The sequence below is a fragment of the Marmota marmota genome, unplaced genomic scaffold (assembly GCF_001458135.2).
Source record: "Marmota marmota marmota unplaced genomic scaffold, marMar, whole genome shotgun sequence".
NCBI classification, from domain to species: domain Eukaryota; kingdom Metazoa; phylum Chordata; class Mammalia; order Rodentia; family Sciuridae; genus Marmota; species Marmota marmota.
The window spans coordinates 2,671,394-2,696,236 of record NW_026000205.1 but is presented as its reverse complement, the minus strand read 5'-3'; the positions used below and the strand labels follow the sequence as shown (position 1 = coordinate 2,696,236).

Below are 24,843 nucleotides of genomic sequence, written 5' to 3'. Positions count from 1 at the left end.
TATTGGTTGTAGTAATAGGAGCAAGATTGCCAACAATGCTAAATAAACCATTTTCTTAGCACTCAGTATGTGCTAGATATTGTTTTATTGCTTGCTACATTATATCATGTATAGTACAACCAATTTATGAGTAAGTTTCTATTGTAATTGCTTTTATGTAAAGGAAAGTAGGGCACAAAGCAGTGTTCACTAAACAGTAAATATAGAAGCTAACCGTTGAACCCAGAGAGATGACCACAGAGAGAGCATCTGAAAAATTAGTAATTAAAATTATGATATTACTCAGTGGCAGAAATGACAATATAATTCTGTTTCATTAAAACAGCATCACAGGGATTTCTATCAAACTAAACATACTAGAAACAAAATATGTGTATTTGTTTAAGTATTTCCATGAGCAATTGGAAAAACCTTCCCACATTGCGAACATAAAGGCATTGGAAAGAGTTATCCAAGCAGCCCACACAGAGGGCTGTATTGTGCATTAGGACTGCACACAATACTTGGGCTTGTGGTGATGTATTCATGCATGCACAGAGCGTAATGAGGTTTGCTTCACTTCTGGACCAAGCTTTCCCCTTCCACCCACTCCTCCCTTCCGTGATTCATTTCCAAGACTCTCCTGTCTCTTTCATTTACCTTTGTACTGTCTCTGCTATTTTCTTTTTTCTTTCAACATTCTACATATGATATGAAATATATGACCATTGTCTTTCTAAGTCTGTCTTATTATACTTAAAAAATGTTTTCCATTTTTATCCATTTTCCTGCAAATGGCATAAGTTTGTTCCTCTTTATGGCTGAACAAAGCTTCCTGATGAATGTATACCACATTTATTATGCACTCAACATTTGACAAAATGACTCCCTTAACTTACTTATTGTAAATCTCACTGGTATAAACTTGGGTGTGCATTTACTGTTGTATAATATGATGACTGGAATTCTTTTGAATATTACCACAGATAGAGCTGGGGAATGTGGTGGTACCCTTCCTAGTGTTTGAAGAATCTCCATTCCTATCCTCATACTGGTTGTGCTAACTTCTAATTGCACCAACAGTGCCTAAGTTTCCCTTCTCCCATGCCTTCACCAGAATTTATTATTATTATTGATACTTAACATTCTATGTGAAGATAAATTCTTATTGGTTTTTATTTGCATTACATTGATTGATAAGAATATTGAATAATGTTTCATATATTTGTGGGCCATCTGTATTTCTTCTAGTGGAAAATGTTATTTGCCCATGTATTGATTGGCATAATCGTGGTTTTTTAAAATAATTAATTGATTATAAGAATTGTAATGCATTCCACAGTCATGTATTTAAAAAATAATTCTGCTTTTGGTGTTAAGTTGTTTTTTTTTTTTTTTTTTTTGAGTTCTTATTACATTCTGTCAGAAGAGTAGCTGGCAATGATCTTCTCCCATTCTTTAGTATCTTACTTCAGATACTTGCTTCCATTGCTATGTGGAATCTTTTAATTTGGTATCTTTCTGTTAACCTTTGTTCTATTTTCTATATTTTAGGTGTATTATTGAGGAAGTCGATACCTGCCACTATATGTCAGAGACATGACCCCATGCCTTTTTCTAGCAGTTAAAAAGTTTCTGTTCAAATTCCAAGGTCTTCAACACCTCGAAATGGGAGACCAATACTATATAGCTCAGCTGCATGTCCTCCAAATTAGTGAATTTCACACCAAACTCAAAGCAGGCAGTGGCAAAAAAGTTTATTTAAATATTACATTAATTACAAGATTATTGGAGAAATTTTGGTATCACCCATAAAAGGCCTATAAGTTACCAGTCAGACTAAACGTCAGAACAGTTCAGTACTAAATGTACATCCTAGGACACCTCCTACCTTTGTTTTTCTTATGCTTCCAGACACTGCTTTAAATGTGGGAGAAGTGGTGAGGGACAAACCCAGAGTCATTTACAGCAGAACAGGTGACTCAACTGTGTCCCAAGGCTCAATTTAATTCGGAACGACTCTATACATGTCAGCTCACATAAAACCATCTCTTAAATGCTGAGTAGAAATGAGAGTCTATGAATATATTGCACCATTCACCATTTATGTAAGTATTAAAAGTTTTATTCATACCACTTTTGATTGATGCTGTAACACACACCAGGAATTAAAACAAATGTAGGTTGGAAATTATACTCCTCTACATCATCATCATCATAAATGCTGGTGATACACGTAACAGAAAAGGAACCTTAACTACTCCTGTATTGTATTTCTTCATTTAAAAGTAGACACCATGGTGGGTAATATTCATATTATGTTTGTAAGCATCTGTGTGTTTGAAATACTACAAAGACCATTTTAAGGGCTAGAATGTGATGAAGTGAATATTGAAGTCCCAGTAATTTTTACAAGCAAGTGATCAGAGAAAGAAGAATATATGATTCAAGACTCCAGAATGAAGAAGCACATTTTTAAATTTTTGTCACAGCTTTGTACGTATACATATGTTGGGTTCATTTGGAAAAACTCCTTGGTGCATGGGAATCCATTTTAGTGCATGATCCCACTTTCCCCGCCAGGACCCTCCCTCTCCCATTGTCCTTTCTCTATAGGACTAGACTCCTTTTCCTCATCTATCATTTTATATTTCACTGGCTCTTTATGTTACCTAACCTTCCTTCCCCCTTCCTTTTAGAAATGTGTTTTATCTTAAGAACCATCAAGATGTATACATGTCCCAGGACAGGAAACCAATGTCAGTATCCATATAAAATCTGGAATTTGGGGAGGACATTACTCCCATGGGAACAGCTCTTTGGGGAAACCCGCCATCTTCTCCTGGTAAACTTTATCAAAGGCTTCAGCTTGGGCCACTGTGAAGTGATTCTTCCAGTCCCCAGAGATGCCTAGAAAACATGAAGTAGACACAGATCAGATCTAGGGATAGGTCTTAAGATGGAGACCTCCTCCTTGCTCTGTCAAGACAGCAGAGTGACCCCTGGGTCATTGGTGAGGCCTTCTCCCCTGGCCACCATGCGCATTTCCCCTTCTACCTGTCTGAAAAGTGTGTCCTGACTGCCCTTCTCTCCCAAACCATCCTGCACAGAATCCACAAGCAGCGATCCTGACTATAAATCAGAACATCTGGACTGGAACTAAGTCTGACCACTTGTTTTTTGAGCCCTTTGGCCCAAGCTAACAAAATTTCTGACCTGGGTGATGAGAGCAGGTCACACCTAGTGTCTCTGCTTTGGCCAATCCCTGTGATCATTCCTTCTGCACAAGGAACCCATGTTGACCCCTTGCCAGATCCAGTGGCTCCAGTCCCTTGGGGTCAGAGTCTCCCAGGACGTCCACTCTCCTTCAGCCAAGTTCCCTGGTGCTTTGAGGCTCTAGGTGAAGGGTCCTTGTTGGTTGGGACTCCGTCCCTGGGACTGCCCATTTGCTCTCTCGGCTCCATGACACAGTCTTCTGATTCAGCTTCAGACTTGCCAGGCTGCCCCCTCCTCAGGGTGTTTACCTTTCCTGCTCCTGACCCCAGAGTGCTGTCCTAGCAGACACCTTCACCTCTGTCCATTGGCCTCACTCAAATGTTTACTCCATTGCAGTGACTCAGTGGGGCTCTCAGCTCAGAACCGTACATCTCCATCCTCGTTCATAGCAATGATCAAACATGATACGTTCTGTGTACTTCCTTTTTTAAATAATTTATTTTTTTAGTTATAGGGGGACACGATATCTTTATTTTATTTTTATGTGGTGCTGAGGAAGGAACCCAGTGCCTCAGGCATGCTAGACAAGCTCGCTCCCTCTGAGCCACCACCCCAGCTCTGTACTTCCTTTCTGAATGTGCATAAGGTATGCATTTCTGAGATATCAGGATATGAAATCATTTTTATAAATTACCTAAGAATCAGTACTTAATGGAATGGCATAGTATATGCTCAATAACAAATGTTTGAAAGGATAAATAAAGAGTAATATACTAGCATAATACCTTGTTTTCCAGAAAAGGATTTTTTTTAAAAAGCCTTGGAGGGGTTACTGAGTGGTGGGTGGATGGGAAGCTAAAGATATGGACGTAAGTCATACCCTTTACTTATGTGGTCACAGTATTATATATAACATAAATTAATTTTGACCTACCAGCCCAAACTAAATAATTAATGAAATATTTAATGACATCTAAACTAATATACTCTTATAAACAATTAACCCAAATGTGGGAGACCAACCTTGCACGTATTGAGTCACACTCCCCGGCTGGGTGCTGAGGCGCTCAGTCACATAAATGTGGCAGAGCTTTCCCCATCCTTCTTGGGTTCGAGGGTCAGTGTCTGGTGCATGGGTGTGTCTTGCTACAGCCCCAGGGGTGAAGTTACGCTCACCTGTTCCTTTGTGATATTACCCCTTGCCCTGTTTAGGATAGAATCTTCCATGGAAGTGTCTTGTGTGTGTCCCCTTCTCTTACTGTGCCCTTGGGTCAGGCCTACCCAGGTGTCAGTCAACCTGCTGACAGTGGACATCATGAAGATAGACTCAGCCCCCTGAAACCTGACCCCTGGCCTCACTTGAATAGCTTCTCCTCAATAAGAGTGTGTGCTCTCGCTCTCTCTCTTCCTGTGGACCCTTAGGGTCAGAGGAGCCATCACAGCGACCCCAATGAAAAAGGTATTTGTGACTCTTGTGTGGTTATTTTGTGCAGCCCAGTTAGCCCAGTTCAACTGGAGTGACCCCTGAGCCTTTTAGTTGTGAGAACAGAAACCCAGCACCCAAATGAATATCAAGTAGCAGAATTTCTAATAGGCAATGGCTCTCCTATAACCACTCATTCTTACTCCCACTTTCATTGGTATCTTCATTAGTAGAACAGTCTTTATTGATTTCTTCTGCTAGGCATGGGCTCTCACCTACCTCCCCGGCCCAGTCCTCTGTTTTATGGCTCTGTGCTCCAGGCACTCTGTGGCAGGAATCCTGACCTATTGAATATCCTTTGAAGGATCTGGTATATTGATTCCATGGTTTACCATTCCAGGTGCACGTAAACTTGGGAAAAACAGGTTCTACTCGGAGCAGATATTTTCAATAGGCCTGATTCCAAACATGTAGATATGATTCATCTTTCCTCATAGAAAAGAGGCCTTACAATGTCTCAGAGCAAATGACCCACTCCCCACTTTCTCCAATTTGGTCTTTCTTTGTGTATCTCTCTCTTTAGGGCAGTGCTCTCTTTAGGGCAGTGCTCAAACACCAGTGGAGTGGCCCAGACACCACCATCTCCAGAACCGCCCCCTCCTCCCCAAGACGGGGTCAACCTTCTCCAGGTACCTGCAGCCCATCCCAGTCCCATGAACACAGCTTTCCCACAAGGGCACGAGAGGCTTTCTGGGCCATGAATGGTTAAAGTTGAAAAGGTCCAACTCCTTCACCTTTAATGTCAGGCGGTGAACACAGAATGCCCTCCAAGCGTTCTCATACGTTGTGATACCACAGCATTTTACCTTTTCTAGTAATTTTGAAATTCTTAGTAGTGAAAGTTTCAGACAGTATTTCAAAGTTGGACATCTTGTTTTGTTTCATGACTTGGAAGGAGCTGTTCTTGAGGACGGAGTCCAGTTCTTCTGGAGTCAACTTCTTTCCCAGGAACTAACAGATCCTCTCTATGGTGCTTCTTGGGTCCTACATGTGAACAATCAAGAGTGATGCTCTGAACGGGAAGGACAGCAGAGGTGGGAAATGGGAACAGAAGTGTTAGGAGGGGTGTGGGGGAGGAAGAGGAGAGGACGACATCTCAAAATGGGAAAAGACTGAAGTGGGTGCTGGATGGAGGGAGAAAGAGCAAGGGGCCAGCAGAGGGAGTGAAGGATGTGGTGACGTGATGATCAACAGGGGCTTCCCAGGGAGGCTGAGCTCAGGACACCCCAAAGGCAGGTGTCGGACGTCTAAAGAATGTCCTTGCAACATGAGCAAGGAGAAAATCCCCCAAAGACTAATCCTTAACTGACATTGAATAACCATCGGGCTTTAAAATGTCTCCCTAAAATTGACCCATGATTATTGATGTGTATTCCTGGGAGATCACACCAAGGAAGTAGATCTTTATAAGGAGGATTTCTTGGAATCCTAGACCTTCCTGGTGGCACAACCAGCCTTTATTAGTAGTGTTTTTTTTTTTTTTCATGATCCCCAGTCACTATATAACAAGAAGACGCACAACTGTGGCAATAATTTAAAAAAACATGTGGTTTGAGTGGAGAATCACAGGGACGTGTGGGAGCTTGCTGCTGAGGTGGCTGGAGGTGGCATCAAGGTCCTTGGTGAGAACTGACCTCATGCTGAGAACCCAGCAGAACAGGAAGCAGCTGCAGGAAGGTGACTAGGGTCCTTTCTCCAAGGGAAGCAGATGCCTGTGCCTGTGGCACCTTCTCTGTCCCCAAGACACACTCACAGGCCAGCTGTTCTCTAAAGGTCTTTTCAGTCTTTTACTTTTTCTTACATTGCTTAACAGTTCTGAAGAAATTTTCTAAAAATCTTAAAGCTTTCAGCTATGTCTGGACCTCTAAAAATCACACACAGAACTGTGCAGCTTTGTGCTGTTCAGTGTGGCATTTTTCTACACCATCAGAAAAATAAAGTTAGAATCGGGATCTATTTGATGTAGGATGACCTAACCTTTGAATGTGGCACATGTACAAACTCAGAAATAAATCCTATATTTAGTTGGGAACATTCAAAATTTTTTCCGTTTGCTAATTTGAAATGTATGATTGATTACTGTTCTCCACAGTCACCACCCTGTGCCTCAGGTCACTGGAAGTCATTGCTGTTCCCAGCTGTACCCTGCAGCCACCCACCAGGGCTGAGCATCATCTGCAGGACTTTCCTGTTACTCCAGCCCCTGACCCCTCAGAATAGCTACACAAAGTGATATCTCACATTCATGTCACTTTGTCAGTCAAGAGGAGAAGCCAGAAAGGTGGACACAACTCTGGGATCAATGCTTTCTGCCCAGTTTCTTCTAATGACGAGGGTTCTGTCAGCATCATAGGTCCTGCCTGCAGAGACCTTGGCAGCCACAGGTGCAATCATAAGCCATTGCCCTCTGCCTGGGTGTGGAAGGGCACTTCAGATGTTGCCAGATGTAATAGATTGAAGATGTGAAGAAAGAGATTGGAGCTTGGAGAGGGTCAGGCAGAAGCAGAGCGAGCAATGGAGATCAAAGTTCACTACTCTTCTTGACCTCTGGGAGGCGACACTGTGACAGGGAAGGTAGAGTGGAGACTCTGAGGACCAGGGATATCAGGGGCAGCAATCAGGGCTGCCAGGTGCTGACCCTGAGAGGGGGTTCACCTTCTGCAGCTCTTCATAACTCAGCAGCAGGACATTCTCCCTGTCTCTCATGGACATCCAGCCACAAATGTGCTCAAACCATGATCCATAGGCCACTGTGGGGTAGGCACATGGGTGCAGGTTACACACTGCCAAACAGAGGCTGGACTGTCCATGTCACTCTTCATACCCTGACACCTTGATTCATGTATAATTGATAAATGCTGTTCACATTAGGTAATGAAATACAGAGGGAAAGATTCCTGAATTAATTCTATGAAGCCAGTATCATACTGATACCCAAACCAGAGAAAGACACATCAAGTAAGAAATTAACAAACCAATATTCCTCATGAACACAGATACAGAAAACCTTATTGAAATATTAGAAAATCCTTTTCAACATTAAGATTAAACACAAGACATGTTGTATTAACACTGTAAGGTCATACATCACAACATGCTGATTTCATTGTGGGGATGTAAGGTGGGTGCACCTTATGCAAACTCATAAATGTATTTTACCACATCAATAGATTTTGCCTTGAGAGAAGAACTTGGCTGAGCATCCTAAAGGCTATCTGTGACAAGCCCAAAGCCAACATCATGCTAACCTGGGAAAAACTGGAAGCTTTGCTCCTGGATCCAGAACAAGGCAAGGATGTCCACTGTCACATCTCCCATTCAATAAACGTCTTAAAACTCTAGTCAGAGAAAGCAGGCCAGAGAAGGAAAAAAGAAAAGGAAAAGAAAATACAAGTTGGAAAGAATGAAGCCAAATTATCAGTGTTTGCAGATGATGGGATACCATGCTTTGAATACCCAAAAAAGCTCTCCCCAAACACTTGTAGAATTGATGACCAACTCCGCAGAGTAGAAGGATACAAAATCACCACACCGAAATCCAGAACTATTCTTCATAACAATGATGAATCTGCTGAGGAAGAAATCAGGAATGCTTTTCATTCACAATGGTCTCAAAAAATACCTAGGTAGCCAGGTGCATGGTGCACACCTGTAAATCCAGCAGCTTGGGAGCCTGAGGCAGGAGGTTGGCAAGTTCAAAATCAGCCTGAGCAACTTAGTGAGGCCCTAAGGAACTCAGCAAGACCCTGTCTCTATATAAAATATCAGAAAATGGGGGGATATGTCTCAGTGGTCGATGGACCCTGACTTCAATTCCTGGCTGGTACCAAAACAAGCAAACAAACAACAACACAAAAGTCCTAAGCATAATCTTCCCAAAGAGGAGGAAGACCTCATGCAGAACCCTTGACAAACCAGGGACTGAAGAAGACACGAGAAGGTGAAAAGCCCTTCCATATTCTTAAATGACCAGAATCAAAAATGCCATATTACCCAAAGAATTCTACAGATTCAATGAAATCCCCATCAAACACCAAAGACATTCTAGACAGAAATAGAAGAAACAATCCCCAATTAAATGACAAACAAAAATTCAAAGCCTTTCTCAGCAGTATGAACTATGGTGAAGTGCAGGTGTGTGGCTCAGTGGTAGAGCACTTGACTGGCGTAGGCAAGGCCCTGGGTCTAATCCCCAACACACACACACACACACACACACACAAACACGAATAGTGCTGAAGTTAATCACTTTTTAAATTCTTCCCAGTCTCAAATCATACTAAGAAGAAATAGTAACAAAAAATTGTTACTATAAAAACAGACACATAGGAGATTGGGGATGTGGCTCAAGCGGTAGCATGCTCACCTGGCATGCACGGGGCACTGGATTAGATCCTCAGCACCACATAAAAATAAAAATTAAAGATGTTGTGTCCACCAAAAATTAAAAAATAAATATTAACAAATTCTCTCTCTCTCTCTTTCTCTCTCTCTCTCTCTCTCTTAAAAAAAAAAAAAAAGCAGACACATAGACCAATGGGTGAGAATGGAAGACACAGAGGCAACCACACAATGGCATCATCTGACCATTAACAAAGACACCAGAAGCCAATACTGAGGAAACATAGCCAGTCTAATAATTGCTGCTTGGAAAACTAAATAGCTACATGCAGAAGATTGAAGCGAAATCCTGCAGAACTCAACTCAAAGTGGATGAAAAAACACAGGATTGGACCATAAACACTACAAGGACTAGCAGAAAACACAGCGCGTGTATTCCAACATCCAGGTGCAGGCTCGGCCTCCTCCAGAGACTTCTATGCTCAGGAAGGAAAACCGAGAATTGCTGACTGGCATCAAGTTAAGAAGCTTCTGAACAGCAAAGGAATCGAGACAGAGGAGAGAGGAAAGAGGATTAACATTCAGAATATATAAAGAACTCAAAAGTCTTAACGCCAAAAACCAAATAATCCAATGAGTAGGTGGGCAAATGAACAATCATTTCTAAAAGGAGAAAGAAAATGGCCAAAAATTTTATGAAAAAAAATTCCAACATTTTTAACAACTTCACTCCAGTTAGAATGGCAATCATCAAGAACACAATAAATAAATAATAATAAACGCTGGCAGGCATGGGAGAGAAAGGGAGCACTTACACACTGTTGGGATTGGAAATTAGCACAACCACATGGAAATCAGTGTGGAGTTTCCTCAAAAGACTAGGAATGGAGCCACCATATGATCTGGTCACAGAGCTCCATGGTATTTACCCAAAGGAATGAAAGTCAGCGCACTACAGCGACAGGCACACCCATGTTGGTAGCAGTCCAACTCCCAGCAGCTACTTCAGCCTGGGTGTCCCCTGACTCTAGGACAGACAAATAAATATGTCACATCACATGATGGGTCTTACTCAATCATCAAGAAGAACTAAATTATGTCATTTGCAGGAAAATGGGTGGGTTGGAGAACAGCATAGTATTTGAAACAAGCCACACTCACAAAGCCAAGGGTGGTCTGTTTTCCTAACATGTGGAAAGGAGACAGAAAGAGAATTCAAAAGGGATTTCACAAAAGTAGGAGAAAGGCCAGGAAACTAGAGGAAGCAAATCTGTCACAGAACACTCACCGTTTCCTTCCAAGAACCATTGAAAATATTGTTCCAGTGACTCTGGGTTCTTACTCAGTTTTGTCACAGACCGATGATAATAACCTGACACAAGAACATCTTTGGGACTTCTCATAACATATATCACCTTGAATTAAGGAAAAATGAGGAATGAAAAATCAGCCTCAGTTGGTCATTTCCCGCCTTGATCATACTGTATCCAGGCAGTTATTACTTAAGCTCTACTAATAAACATCAATGGGCTCCTTTAATGAATTAAGTATAACATTCATCAATGAAATACTTTAACGTTCCTATTACTATTCGTGTGCAGGAATAGAAGAGGAAGACTTTGTCTCTTCTTTCTGGGATATTAGTCTACTCCACATGGGAAGCTGCTGGAAAGGTTTAAGTGGTTAGTGGGGAGGGGTGTGTGTGTGCATTCCCAGAACGATCACTAACAGCAGAATGGGTTAATCAGTTCTGGTATATTCAGATTCATAGCAACACACAGTCATTCTCACACTCAAGAGCATCCAGGAATCTCACAGATGTGACATCTAAATTGCATGAATGCCTTTATACAAATTCAAGAATAAACAAAAGTAATGTGTAGCTGAAGTGCAGGGAGTGGTTTCCTCAGGTGTGGGGCACTGATTGGTAGGAAGAGCATGGGAAGACTTTCTGGATAGTAGAAAAGTCTAATCTGGTCTGGGTGATAGTTTCCCAACTGTGTACATATGTGCATAGGAAGAGGCTGGTGTTCAAGATTAGTGAACACACACACAAACACACACACTCACCATTTTGTACTTGAACATCAGAAATTGACTTTGTATTTGCACCAACTTTCCTGGTGTTGTTATTGGAGGTCTTGTGTCTCCTTAGACCCCAGTTTAATCAGGCAGGGGTTAAAGCAACCCAACAGGAGACATGGAAGTGGGTCTGTTGGGGCAGCCTCACTGTTAGACACTTTATGACATTTCCAAGACAGGAGATTATTTTTCTAGATTTCTTGGTGTTGTTTAAACAAAACCATGAAAAATTTCTGAAGTCAAAAAACACTTTTAAAAGGTGTGTTTCTAAAGAGAGTCTGTGGCACATCACATCTGGGATATCCCTGGTCTGTGCTGATCATCTGTCAGCCAGAGGGAGGCTGCAGTGGCTGCTAATCACAAGACACAGTGGCGTGCCCTGAGCTGCCATGGAGACATAGCTGGCCACCACTCCTGAGCCGCCCCTGGATCCATGCTTTTTCAATGTGTGCGTGCTCCACTCCCATGTGGGCACCACTGACCTCTCTGCTTCCACCTACCTGGCAGGAGGCTTTTATTGAATTAATACAGGCTGACGTCTTAAAGAGCTGCAAGGCTGGGATAATCCGGTGTAGATTGTAAATTCTGCTTGCACAGGAGAGTGGTTTTCTAAGATTCTGGCATTAGCCCGTGACTTTCCTGAATCTGGCAAGGTAATCTGTGTAATGGTCCACATCCTGGCCCTCAGTGTGGTCTTGTTGTGGCCACGTCAACCACACCTCATATCTGAGAATGTTATTTCTCACCCAATTTACCAATAAGCAGACTCCCAGCAAGATCTGCAGGGATTATCTAGGCACATGGAAGGGAAAAAAGGCATTGATCAAACATTAGGCACTGACCTTGGCCTTGGAAGTGAATAAAGACTTGGGGATGAGATGGAAGGGGAGGTGAGAGGCCAGGAGCCGTGGGCCCTCTCTCTCATTTAACATTTTATAGCCTACATCTGTCTCTAACCAGGGTGCACGTTCCCAGATGGGCACAGATTGAATCCACTTGGTATCCCCTTTGGAGTGAATCAGACAGAGAATTTCAATCACCCAGTGGGATCCTAGATAAGGAAGGAAAACTGATAGTCACTCATATCAACCTGGATTGTGAACAAACACATAATGATGAAATGCATAACATAAACTTTACCTCATACCCATTTTAAGCATGCTGTGAGTGGTGCTTAACATTGTTAAGCACATTCCTCATTTTGCTCAATCAATGTTGAGAAACCTTTCATGGTGAAAAAACATACTCCTTAACAACATTTCCCTATTTAAAACTCCATATTTTTGACCCTGAAACCCACCATTGGGCTTTTTGTTTCCATGAACTTGAATACACTAGGTATTTTGCACCAATGGGATCCTATAGCATTTGTCCTGTTGTGCCCAACATACTGCATTTAGCATAAGACCCTCTAGATTGATCTGTGTTATAGAGGGTGTCAGACATTCCTTGTGAAGGCTGAATCGTATCCCATTGTATCAACACGCCACATTTTGTTATGCATTCATCTATGAAAGGATTTTAGGTTGCTCCACCTCTTGGCTGTTTGCTGAGGTCAGTTTTATATGTTCCCCTTTCCCTTGACTTCCCAGCACAGTGCCCCTTCCAAGGACACTGGCCTCAATCCTCGCCCTGTTTGCAATGCCCCTGCCCCCAGGCCCACCACATAGATTTATGATGCATGTCCTTTCAGTCCCTTGAATTTCTCAGGCTCCTGTCTGATTCCCAGCCCTTGTCCATGCTGACCCTCCTGCTCTAAAATCCCCCTCCTCACCCCATGGCCTCCCACTCCCTCTTTCATTTCTATGGAGCTGGTATTTCACCCTTAAGTGCTCACTGGTCATTCTCTGCCACCCCCCTCCCAGGCCACCACACAGATGCCTGGGTGACATTAGGATTCACTCCTGTATCTTCCTGCAGTAGCTTAGCTGACCCCTGCTGAGCACTTATGTCACTGTGTCCTAGTCTGAGTGGAAGTGGCCTGGGGCACTGCCCCTTCCTCCTCCAAGCAGGGCTCACTGGCTGTAGAGGTCATGAACTCCATCTGCTGAGCAGGGGAGGAACACAGCCCTCGCCGTTCTCATGGACAGTTCCTTTCTAGTTTCCTTACCTGACTTAGGGTATGACACCATTACTGTGTCTTCGTCCTTTATCACAAATTTAGTACATGCTTCTTTTAGACCATCACAGCTCCAACCAACACGGGGGAAAGGTAACCCTTCAAACCACAGGTAGCCATCTGTCATGATGATGATTTCTCTGTGCCCGGTGCTGAGGTTCACACCATTGGACCTTGTGGGAGATAGTGAGATTGGACTTTAAACCTAGTCTTACTTTAACAAAAGTTAAAAAAAAAAAGTTAATGATTCAAAAGATTCATTAACTTTTTTTGGTCAAATTAACTGGTTATAAAACAAATTGTGACTGGTAGTCTAAAGTTTCACTGTATTGATCAATTTTAGACTCATACAGAGAACATGAGCCCTGTGACCTCAACATGATCTCATGACAGGACGCCGTGGCAAGTGCTGCAAAATAATCCCACTGATGAATCCCTGAGACCTGAGAAAGCCACTCTTTCTCATTTATTTGCATTTGAAGAGTTTTCAAAGTAGAATTTTTACATGCAACCGACTGATACAGTGTAATTGATACAGTGTAGCCTGGAAGCAGACAGAGGGACAGTGGACTGAAGACTCTCAGGCTAAAGGGCAGGAACCTGCTTCAGAGGCAGCAGATATGAGGTGGACTGTCACTGGACTCCAGGGTCCAGTCCTCCATTACCTTCTGATTAACCTGTGGGAGTGGGCTGCATGCTGTCAGGATTTAGGGGCTGAGATGAGAGTTTTCATATCTACCACATCAAGGATCCATTGAAGCTCTGTTTCATCCTTGTCGAGCACTCTGAGTGCCATGGGACTCGGGGACCAACAGCTCCACATGTTCAAGCAACACGCCCATCCAGGGGGCCCATAAATAGCCACCTACTGATTCCAGGAATGCTTCAGGATGCACCTACATCTTTGTCAGTCCCCATGGTCTTCTGTCAGCTAAAATGAAAACCGTCTAATGAATGTAAGCCCCACATTGGACGCAACAGTGTTTCATGTAGAATGTATGATAACCAGGAGCAAAATCATTGCCACTTTCCCTCTTAATTCTTGGGTGTATCAATAGACTGAGAACTTGTGTATGACACCAGGAGCTGTTGATACTGACCCTAAATCTCAGGTGGCCACAGACTGCTGAGTGTATCTTGGGGAGAATGACCAACAACTGGGCATGAGTAGTATTCTGGCTGAAGGAAAAGTGGATCCAATTAGGCAAAATTGCAGAGGGGTACCTGTTCTCTGACAGAATAATATGCACATGAAGAAAAGGAGCTACCTTTTTTTAATTTAATGATTTATATTTAAACCTTTTACTTATGTATTTATTTTGTGTGGTGCTCAGGATTCAACCCAGGCCTTACACATATTAGACAAGTGCTCTAGCACGGCGTCACAAGCCCAGCCACAAGAGCTACCTTTTTTAAAAGGGAAAACCGTTTCACAAATTTTGTTTTATTCTTCGTATTGTCAGATAATTTTAGAGAAATATGTCACGTTCACAGTGACCCTGTGACACTGTGAATGTCCAACAGTAATGGAGGGCTGACATGTCTCTGTAGAATTCTGAACATTTAATACCTGTGACCCGTTACATCATCCCACCAAGCCTATGAAACGAATGAGGCAGTCCTGAATCCACCCACCCAACAGTGTAAAATGCTTAACTTTCTTAAGCTCTTATTAGTGCACTGGGGTTCAACATTGCAGTGGTGTTCATTTTAACATAACCATACAGACATGGAATTTAACTCACTCCCATTCTGTGCCCAGTGACTATGCCCTCCGTCCCCACTTTTCCTCCTCTACCTACTAGTATTTATTTATGTATTCATGCGTTATCAATATGCATGAAGGTGAACCCACTGTGGTGTATTTATACATGCTCATGGCATAATTTTATCCATTTCATTCTGCACTTGCTTGCCCTTCCACCCCTCCCTACCCCCTCAGTCTATTTCTTCTTCTCCACTCACCTTCCCTCTATCTTTATGATATCAAAGCCCCCACCCCAGAGTTCCCCCATGCTTTGCTCTATCTTCTGCATATGAGCAGGACATTTAACCTTTCACTTTCTGAGTCTGGCTTATTTCAGTTAGCAGGACAATCTCCAGTTACATCCATTTACCAGCAAAGTCCACAATTTCATTCTTTGTCATGACTTACTAATTCTCCTCTGTGTCTATAATGCCATATTTTCTTAATCCATTCGCCTGTTGATGTGTTCCTGGGCTACTTCCAAAACATGGCTCTTGTGAGTGATGCTGTTATCCACACTGATGCAGCAATGTCGCTCTAGTATTCTGACTTTAGAGATGGGTAAATACCAAGGAGTGGGATTGCTGGGTCACCTTGGGGTTCCATTAGTCTTTTGAGGAATCTCCATAGGACTTTCCAGAGTGGCTGTGCTAATTTGCAGTTCCACCCACGATGTTTGAGTGTACCCTTTCCCCCCTCATCCTCCACAGCACTCATTATTTGTGTTCTTGATGATTGTTATTCTGATGGAGTGAGATGAAATCTCAATGTCGTTTTGATTTGCATTTCCCTGATTGCTAGGGGTGTTGAACATTTTTTTTTCATGTATTTGTTGGCCATTTGTATTTCTTCTTCTGAGAAGTGTCCATTTAGCAGTTTTGGTAAAATGGTTACTTTATTGGAAAGCATCCATGTGTCAAGAGTGTGATGACACTTACATATAGTTCCTCTGAAGCACCCTCTGCCTACATTTGTCACCAGATGTGACCCCAGTTATTGCTCTCTGCTGGATCCCACAGTGTCACCAGAGTCCATGCTCAGTACAGAACTTCTGTCCATGGCCTGTCGTGGACCAGTGTTATGTCTGAGGGAAAGCAGAGTCCAGCATCCACTGGACTACAGTGATCCCTGGGTGACCCCAAGTCCAGCTCTGTGCTGCACTATGCTTGTTCCCAGTGGTAACCAAGTTCATGTTCTCTATATGGAAATGCTGGGTGACCCATGAGTCAGTGCTTCACTGGTCACTGTTATCCCCAGTGCCCTTGAGTGCCTGCTGTGTACGGTCTGCAGTTATCCCTGGTGGCACAGGAGGCTCTGACTGTACTGTTACAATCTGTCCTTCCTGTCTAGTCCCTCTGCTAGGGTGGTCCAAACATGTCACCCAGGGAGATTTTACAAGAAATCGATGAAGTAGATCCCTGTACTTCACCTTAATATAAAAGTCAACACAAAGTGGGTCAAAGACCTAGAACCAGACCAGAAACATTATAACTGTTATAAGAAGACATAGGGTCAATTCTCTGACGTATAGTTCCCGGCACTGACTTCCTCAATAAGTCTCCTAAAATTTAGGAAATCAAACAATGAATCAATAAATAGACACCAAATTAAACCAGTTCTGCAGAGCAATGGAAGCAAGTCTGTGAAGAAAGATGCAAGTAATGGGAAGAAAACTTTGCCAGCAACTCTTCTGACAGAATGTAAAAAGAACTAAAAAAATCTTATTTCTAATAACCAAATACTCCAATTAATAAATGTCAAATGAAAGTTCTTCAAAGACTAGGAGCAAAGCCACCACGTGACCCAACTCTAACACCCCTTGGTACTTATTCAAAAGAATTCAAATCAGCATAATAAATAGCAATACATGCACAGCCATGTTTATACCTGTAAGAAAATAAAAAGGAGACAGAAGCAGATGCAGAGGCAGAGTGACAGGGAGCAGAGTGGCCTCTTGCCCAAGCTGCCTGCTTCATTTATCCCAGTAGGTTACTGAACACACTTACTGTAAAGGAAGTCAAAAGAATCATTAATGATTCAAAGAATCATTAACTCTTTTTGTTGACAAATTAACTGGTTATAAAAGCAAATTGTGACTGGTGACCCAAAGTTTCTTTGTATTCAGCAATTTTGGAATCCTTCAGAGAACAAGAAGATCAGGATCTGAGCATGAGTTCACGGGCAGGACCCCATAGCAAGTGCTGCCAAGTAATGCTACTGATCAATTCATGGGACTGAAGAAAGCCATTATTTTTTGTTTATTTGCATTTTTAAATAGATTATTTCTTTATCTATCTATCTATCTAGATATCTAGATATCTTTCTTTCTTTCTTTTTGTGGTGCTGGGGTTTGAACCCAGGGTTTTGTGCAATCAAGGCAAGCACTCTACCAACTGAGCTATATCCCAGGCTCTATTTGCACTTTGAACCATTTTCAAAATAGAACTTTTACATTGTTACCAATAGATACAGTGTAAAAATAATAGCCTGTTAGGGACTTTGAGAAACCATGGACTAAATGCTCTTTGACTCTAAGGGACAAGAATCTGCTTTGGAGTCGCAGATATAGGAGTGGACAGTCACTGACTCCAGGGTCCACTCCTCCCTTTCCTTCTGATTAACATGTGGGAGTGGGTTGCATGGATGGGGTCAGGATTTAGGGACTCAGATGAGAGAATCTTCATATCTACCACATCAAAGTTCCATCGAAGCTCTGTTTCATCCTTGGTTGAGAACTCTCAGTGCCCAGGGGACTTAGGGACCAACAGCTTCTCATGCTCAAGCAACACGCCCATCCAGGGGGCCCATAGATAGCGACCTACTGATTCCAGGAATGCTGAAAGATGCACCTACATTTTGTTAGTTCCCATGGGCTTCTGTCAGCTAAAAGGAAAGCCAGCTGATCAATGACATAAACCCCATTTTCAGGGAAAGGATGAAAGAAGGGAAGGGGAATGTGAGGGGGGGGGGTGTCCAGCAGTAAAATAGACCTAATTATGCTGTGTGCATGTGTGAATATATCACCATGAACCCAGCTATTCCTGTGATCATCATGCACCAACAACATGTTAATGTAAAAAGGAGACAGAATCTTACTGAAGGTCATCACCCCCACCAATGGCAGAACTGCACTTGGGTTCCCAATCTTCCATATGGAACCAGCAATCACAGGTCAAGTTCAATGAAAATTGCCATTGATTCTGGTAGAAATGGGAGTGTGCAGTGGGTCAGTTTTTAACTTCTACAAAAGTGAAGATATTTCTGCTGTTTGCATTTAGAACATCTTGCAATGCAACTCTCAATCTAGTGGAGAATATGTGAGCATCATCATCAGGTAGACTGACCTCAAATCCTGGGGTTCCCCATATTAGTGGGCACGTTAGCTAAATGCCTCGCTCTGTATCTGTGACAGGGGTTGTTGAATTCTGTGTTTCATAGATGTGCAGCTTTAACGATCTACCTCCAGCCAGATAAGACACTGCCTGAAAATGAGCACATGACCAACCGCCATTGGCTGAATTAACAGACCAGGCCTTCCTCAGAGATTTGGTGTGAGTAATTTGGGACTCTATGTGGAGAGAGCATTCAGGCCCAAACAGGGCAGCTGTGGAGCTGTGAAGAAGAATGACTGTTGCTGCCCATGAGCCTAGTGCCTGTGACCTGCTCTGTGATCGTCATAAGGAATTTCTGATGCTCATGTCTGCCAGAGAGTAGGCGAGAATGATGTCCAACTCTTATCTATTGCTAACCTTCTTGACTGTGTGTTTTCACCAGTGAGTACTTCAATTAGTACTCTGGTTCTGAAAACCTGTGAGCTAAGTTTAGGTCTTGCTGGCAATGATGCCTGAGATGTCCAGTTAACCATCTCTGGTACTTGGAACAGGGTGAAAAGCCTTGTGTGTGGGTTGCCTGGATAACTGTTCCCAATGCCTTTATAGTCACTGATGGGGGGCAGATTTACTAATTGTTGATGGAAAAGCATAAGTAAAATACACATGTTATGTTTAGAGGATGTTTAGTTTGATAGAAAACTCTATGTCTCTGTTTCAATAAAACAGAATATGATTGACATTTTTGCCACTGAGTAAAATCATCATCTTACGTAATTAGTAATTTTACAAATGCGGTCTCTTTTGTTAATGTTTCTGGATTCAACTGCTGGCTTTTACATTCACTGTGTGGTGTACACTGCTTTCTGTCCCACTTTCCTTTTGTGTAAATGCAGGTACCAATAGCATCTTACTCATAAGTTTGTTGCACTATACATGATATAATGTGTCAAGCAATTAAATCCATTAATAAATCCAATTAATAAATTCAATTGAGATAATTGGATAATTGGATGAATCCAGTTAAATTGAACCCATGGTAACTGCTTAGGAAGTGTTTTATGTAAGCATTCTCGCTACACTTGCTCCTAGTACTACAACTGATAACAATAAAACAACCATTTAAAAATGATTTTTCTACTATAAAATAAAACCTCCAAACTCCATATGGCATGCAAAGGTATGAACATAATTTATTGATGGAGAAACCATGCCCTATAAAATTAAGCAAACTTTCTAAGTTCTCACAACTGGTAAAATATTATCTGGGGACCCAGATATCATGTCATCTGATTCTGGCAGGAGCTAAGTCACCAGGCCATTTTACCTTTGTGGACAGAATTTACTAAGTTCATTAACTTACTACCCTCCAAGTTCATGGGCCTTGGTGTCTGTCCAGGTAGAACTGTATTTTATATGTGGAGAGTGAAGAGTGCTGATGCCTACTGGATTCCTCCAGATTAGCAGGTGAGAACAATCACTGAGCTCTTCATTTGCATAATTTTGTCTGGACACTATACTTAATGGACAGTTTGGCTGCATATAAAATTGTTGGTGCACATACTTATATGAGTAGTTTTATAGCATTTCCCTCACTCTTTCTGCCACTGAATGTTGGTGTTGTGACATATTCCACTCACCTGATAAAATTCTCTGGTAGCTAAATGTCAGTGAACTGACGAATGGACAAATTCGGTGTGGCACATATAAGCAACAGAATATGTTCAGTCAAAAAAAAATGCAGTCCTATTATTTGTGGCCACATGATGGACTTGCAGGACAATAATAAGTGAAATAAGCCAGCCACAGGAAAACCAATACTACACTTATAATGTAATATAGAAAAGATGACATCAGAACAGCAGAATAGTGCTGACCAGAGACCAGAGATGGTCGGGAGGACAGAAGGAGGGAATTGGGTCAATGAGTCCAGTTTTACAGGCAGGTTGTGAGAAATTAATGTGACTCCATTTTTGAGAAACCAGCCTCTACCTCAGAGCAAAGCCTGTCCAAGGAAGGGGGCGTGACCTTTGTCCTTAGAAAAACCAAAAGAGCCTTACTAGGCACATACCCACCCTGCTGAGTTGTTTGTCTGCAAATAACAGGAGAGATCTGCTGTGCCTGACTCAGTTAGGCAACCCCCCTAGCAACTTCCAATCAGCATGAGACAGGGAAATACCTGGGATGCCAGATGACCCCCCAGTAGTTTATGGTGGTTGATAACATGTTGGGAAACCATGTACTTTAGCACGTACACCACTCATGGCTTAACCCAGTCAGTTCAAAGGAATCCCCCTCTTGTACTAACCCATCACCCCTACCCAACTTGTTCCCTACAGTGAATGTGCTAATGAATGTTAAGAGTTGTTGTTTGACTTTCCTGCCGTATGGAATGATTTGCTGTGTGATGTTGTGATGCATAGAGTACCCCCCAAAACCTATAAAATCTCACTGAACAAAGGATGGGGACTCACTCCCTGGGACTGTTGCGTCAGGAATAGTTGTGAGTCCAGGCTTGAGCTTGCAGTAAAGACTCTTGTGTGATTGCATCGGATTTGGCTCCTGGAGGTCTATTGGGGTCCCATGAATCTGGCATAACAGTTGGGGGAATGTATTCTGTTGTTCCATGGCACCTGTATCCCTATGGTTAACAGTAATGCACCATACATCTCGAATTACTTAGAAGTTCAAAGTAAGGTTCTTTTAAATAACTTTGTCCTTTGTAAATGCTTGAAGTTGTCAGGATGATTTAAGCTACATAGTTTTCCTTGTAGCATTGACTATCCACTTAGTTGCTTCCCCTGTAGATATATCAGCTTAAGACTTTTCTATTTTATGAATGTTCTCTTAATTAAAAACATCTGATCCTTCCCTAGAAACTGCAATTTTTCCAAGTCTGATCTTCTTTGCCTGTCTTCTGAAACTAACCATTTTCTGAAATGTTCTTCATCTTTTCAACCTTGTTTTTCTTTTCTTCCACCATTATGTTTATATTCCTTCTTGAATTTGATGATTGTGATGTTGGTGTCACTCATTTGAATTTCATCTTCATTTATTGTCGCGACCCCTTGCTGGCAAGGGAAAACACGACACAGGATTCTTCTTTCAGCAGTTTATTCAGGCCTTGAGTCATGTATCATCTTCTTGCGACCGAGTGCCCAAGCACAGCCTAATAAAGCCTCCCGCATACCAATCTTAAGCTGCCACGTGGACCTTTCTCATAGGGTGGTAAGGGATTGCGTGCCAATTCTCCATATTAGGAGTTGTTTATCACAGGCCACAGTGGAAGCCGGCGCCATCTTCTAATGGCGGCCACGGTCTAATTAGAACGGCTCACCACAATTTATGATTTTTTTTTATTGTTTTCACCTGTTTCTAACTTTAGTTCTAAGCTTTCTGAATAATATCCTTCTCTTAAAAAGTCAGAGTTTGAGGTAATTGGGATAATGCTTGTTGTTTTTCTCAACACTAAAGTGCAAATAATTCAGGTTGGGGTTAAGCAAAGACAGAGGAGCAGAGGAAAGGAGGGAGGGAGGGAGGGAGGGAGAGAGAGAGAATGAATATGACGATGATCATACTTGAATTCATGGGCCACTTTTGTTTTAGGCAACTCAAAGTACTGACCTATCCATGCCCCCAAGGAAAATGTTTTGCTGCTTGTTTATTTTTAGCTAAAATAAATGGCATGGGAGATACCTGTGCAGGCAAGTTGCGTAAACAAGACAGTCTGCATGGTGCCATCTCTTAGTTCTCCATACTGGGAGCCTGGATACAGTAAATGGGTGTGTGTGGAGCCAGGGTTAACAGTGATGCTGCAACGAGAACCTCTGCTCATATCCTGGACAACACAGGCACAAAGAAAACCCGCACAAAGCCCAGATAATAATTAAGATCGCTACAAAGTTCTTAAAGAAGGAAAGTCATGTCATCACTAATTAAAAACAGAACTGTCACTGAACCCAATTCACTTAGTTTGCACTGAAAAAAGGCAAGATTTTGAGGCCAAGCTCTTTGGGTGTGAGAAACATTTATTTGGACATCTAGCAAGCCAGAGAAGATGCGAGCTACTCACCAGCAAAGCCAGGACAGGGAGCCTAGTGTGCTAAAGGGCCACACAGGTGGGGAGGAAGGGACAGGCAGGGAGTGGGCAGGAAGGACTGATGACTGGAGACTTCTGGGGCCACTCCCAAGGCCTGTTGGGAACCTTGTGTTGGTTCACTTTATTTTGCTGTATTCAGCCTTCATGGGAGGAGATAAGGTAGGTAAATTTAGGTCAAATCAACCTTGCATTTTAGTTCCAGATGAGCCACTTGAGAAACAATGACTCTGTTTTTCTGCAGAGTTGCACAGAAACCTGACCCAAAGTTTTAGGGCAGCAAAGAAGAGAGATACTGCACAAAGGCCGAGATGGCAAGTGTCTTGATTGTGGGGGGTGGTCTCGCTGAAGGACTGGCATTCTCCTTCCCATGATTACAAGAGGCTCTATTGGTCACTTTCTTAGTGACCTGGATACTTCCCTGATCCTCGAAGTAGCAGAATGTGTCTTCAGGCATAGGCGTACCTTCCTGCAGCCCCAGGGGTTGAATTACTCTCACCTGTCCTAGTAACCCTTCCCCTCCTGGCCTTTTTTGGATGGAACTTTCTAAGAATGAGGGTCTCCCCAATAAAAGCTCACTTCCGTAAGTGCTGCTTTCTCTCGACAGCCTCTCGTGACTTTCCTTGCTCTCCCATTTGGGGAGCTTTGGCTGAGAGTGGAGGAGCCATCCTGAAGCTTGATTTAAAGGTAAAGTGAGTGCCTGTGTTTTATTTGGTGTCCCTGGAAATTCACAGGAGCAACCTTAAGTTCAGCTGCCTGTGCTGATCAGGGGGCGGCAGGTGGCGCCCAGAATGAGGGACCACTCAGAAGTGAATTTCCAGGTTGATTGAGAGAGTGCGCTATGGAAATTTATTGGACCATGAATTTTTTGAAGGGTCACAGAGGAAGCAGACAGTTTTAGAGCCAAAGACGTTAAAGAATTATCATGGGCAGTTCCATGTCTTCAGATAAAGAGACGTATTTAACAATTTTGGAAACAATAATCAACCGGAAAGGAAAGCAAGTGAAAAGGAGCCAGCTAGCCCAGTTCCTGAAAACGGTTAGGGAGGTGTGCCCGTGGTTTTGTCTGTAAGATTTACTGAATTTATGTCCCTGGAGAGACGAGGTAGGAAATTACATAAAGGCTACCTCTCTGCCAACTGTCTAGAAGTACAATAGAGAGCGTTCAGAAGGTCTGGACTGCGATGGCAATGTGTCTTTTTGATGACCTAGATCAGGACCAATGGTCCCCGAGGACCTATTAAAAGGACTTCAGAGGACAATTAGGAGCAGGGAGCAAGAGAAACGGCCCAAGGCTACTTCTTCAAAATGGTTTTCTCTTTCCCTACCGGGATTGAGGGTGGAATCAAATTTCACTCAGTCTGCAGCCTTGGAGTCCCAGACAAGCTTCCTGGGGCAAGACCTAAAATCAAAAGCTCAGTCTCTGCTTTGCCAGACCCACTCAGTAGCTCAGAGGAGCAACGGGGGGCATGTTCCAGAGAGGAGACTAGTCCCAACTGAATTTCTGTGAGGCAAATTCAAAATGGAGAGGAACAAAACGGACAAGAAACAGACAAAAAAAGAGTCACAATCTGAGGGGACTCAGTCGGAAGATGAGGAAGAAATAGAGGAGGGTTTTGCTAGATTACATTTAGCTGGGCCAGCACCCACCATCTGAATTCCACCGCTCACCTCCAGGAGAACGGTTCAGTCATTGCTCTGAACTGGCAGTCGCCATTACAATGTGGCCTTAGAAGAGCTCAGGAAGTGGGGGAAGACATTACATGTTTTCAGCTTCTTCCAGTTTTTGAACAGATTAACGAGCAGAACCAGCGTGTCCGCGTGCCTGTGGCAGTTCCCTTTAAGAGCTAAAAACCGCTTGCGGTACCTGGGGCCTACCCCACCATTTGTACAAAGCTTGCTCGATTTGCTATGTCAGGAGCCTCTTCCCCCAAACGACTGGGTCTCCATGGTGAAGGCTTGTCTCTGGGGGGTGACTGTCTCCTCTGGTGGTCCCACTGGACTGATTTCTGTACCAACAGGCTGAGAGAAACAGAAGACAAAATCTTGAAGCTCCCTTAGAAATATTAAAGGGAACTAGAGAATTTGCAGACTTAGAGAGACAAATAGACTATGATTTAGCAGTTTAAGATTAGATTACTGCATGGGCCAAAAAAGCTTGGCTGCAAATTTCTTCCCGAGATCAAACTAGTCTAGCTTGCAATAAGATAAGCAGGGCCCAGAAGAACTATTCTCCAATTTCAAAGTGCGCCTCCCCCAGGCAGCTAACAGATCAATCAGGATTCAAACACTTCTGAACTCCTAGTTAAACAGCTAGCGTTTGAGAACACCAGTGAAGTTTGCCAGGACATCCTCCGACCTCATCGGAAAAAAAGGAGCATCTCAGAATTGATTCACCTTCAGGCAGACGTTGGCCCCACCAATTACAAGGTTTTACCATTGCCATGGCTT

At 42.8% G+C, this 24,843-nt stretch overlaps 1 protein-coding gene across 1 annotated transcript; it reads right to left on the bottom strand.

Annotated features, from left to right (window-relative positions):
- Positions 1 to 1,719: 1,719 nt before the first annotated feature.
- LOC107151305 (sulfotransferase 2A1-like) lies at positions 1,720 to 24,688 on the bottom strand. The gene is made up of 8 exons (XM_048790634.1): positions 24,682 to 24,688; positions 22,116 to 22,121; positions 13,212 to 13,393; positions 11,944 to 12,152; positions 10,308 to 10,434; positions 7,334 to 7,428; positions 5,485 to 5,662; positions 1,720 to 2,889 (listed from the first exon to the last, which is right to left on the bottom strand). The coding sequence occupies exons 3-7, from the start codon at positions 13,345 to 13,347 to the stop codon at positions 5,630 to 5,632; spliced, it is 600 nt and encodes a 199-aa protein (XP_048646591.1). The 5' UTR covers positions 13,348 to 13,393; positions 22,116 to 22,121; positions 24,682 to 24,688; the 3' UTR covers positions 1,720 to 2,889; positions 5,485 to 5,629.
- Positions 24,689 to 24,843: the final 155 nt, after the last annotated feature.

Coding starts and splice junctions, on each gene's coding strand:
- LOC107151305 (XM_048790634.1), bottom strand. CDS start 13,347: ATGACAGATGGCTACCTGTGGTTTGAAGGGTTACCTTTCCCCCGTGTT. Junction 12,153..13,211: donor GGTGTCATACCCTAAGTCAG/GTAAGGAAACTA, acceptor TTCCTTATCTAG/GATCCCACTGGGTGATTGAA. Junction 7,429..10,307: donor ATGGTTCTTGGAAGGAAACG/GTGAGTGTTCTG, acceptor CCTACCCCACAG/TGGCCTATGGATCATGGTTT.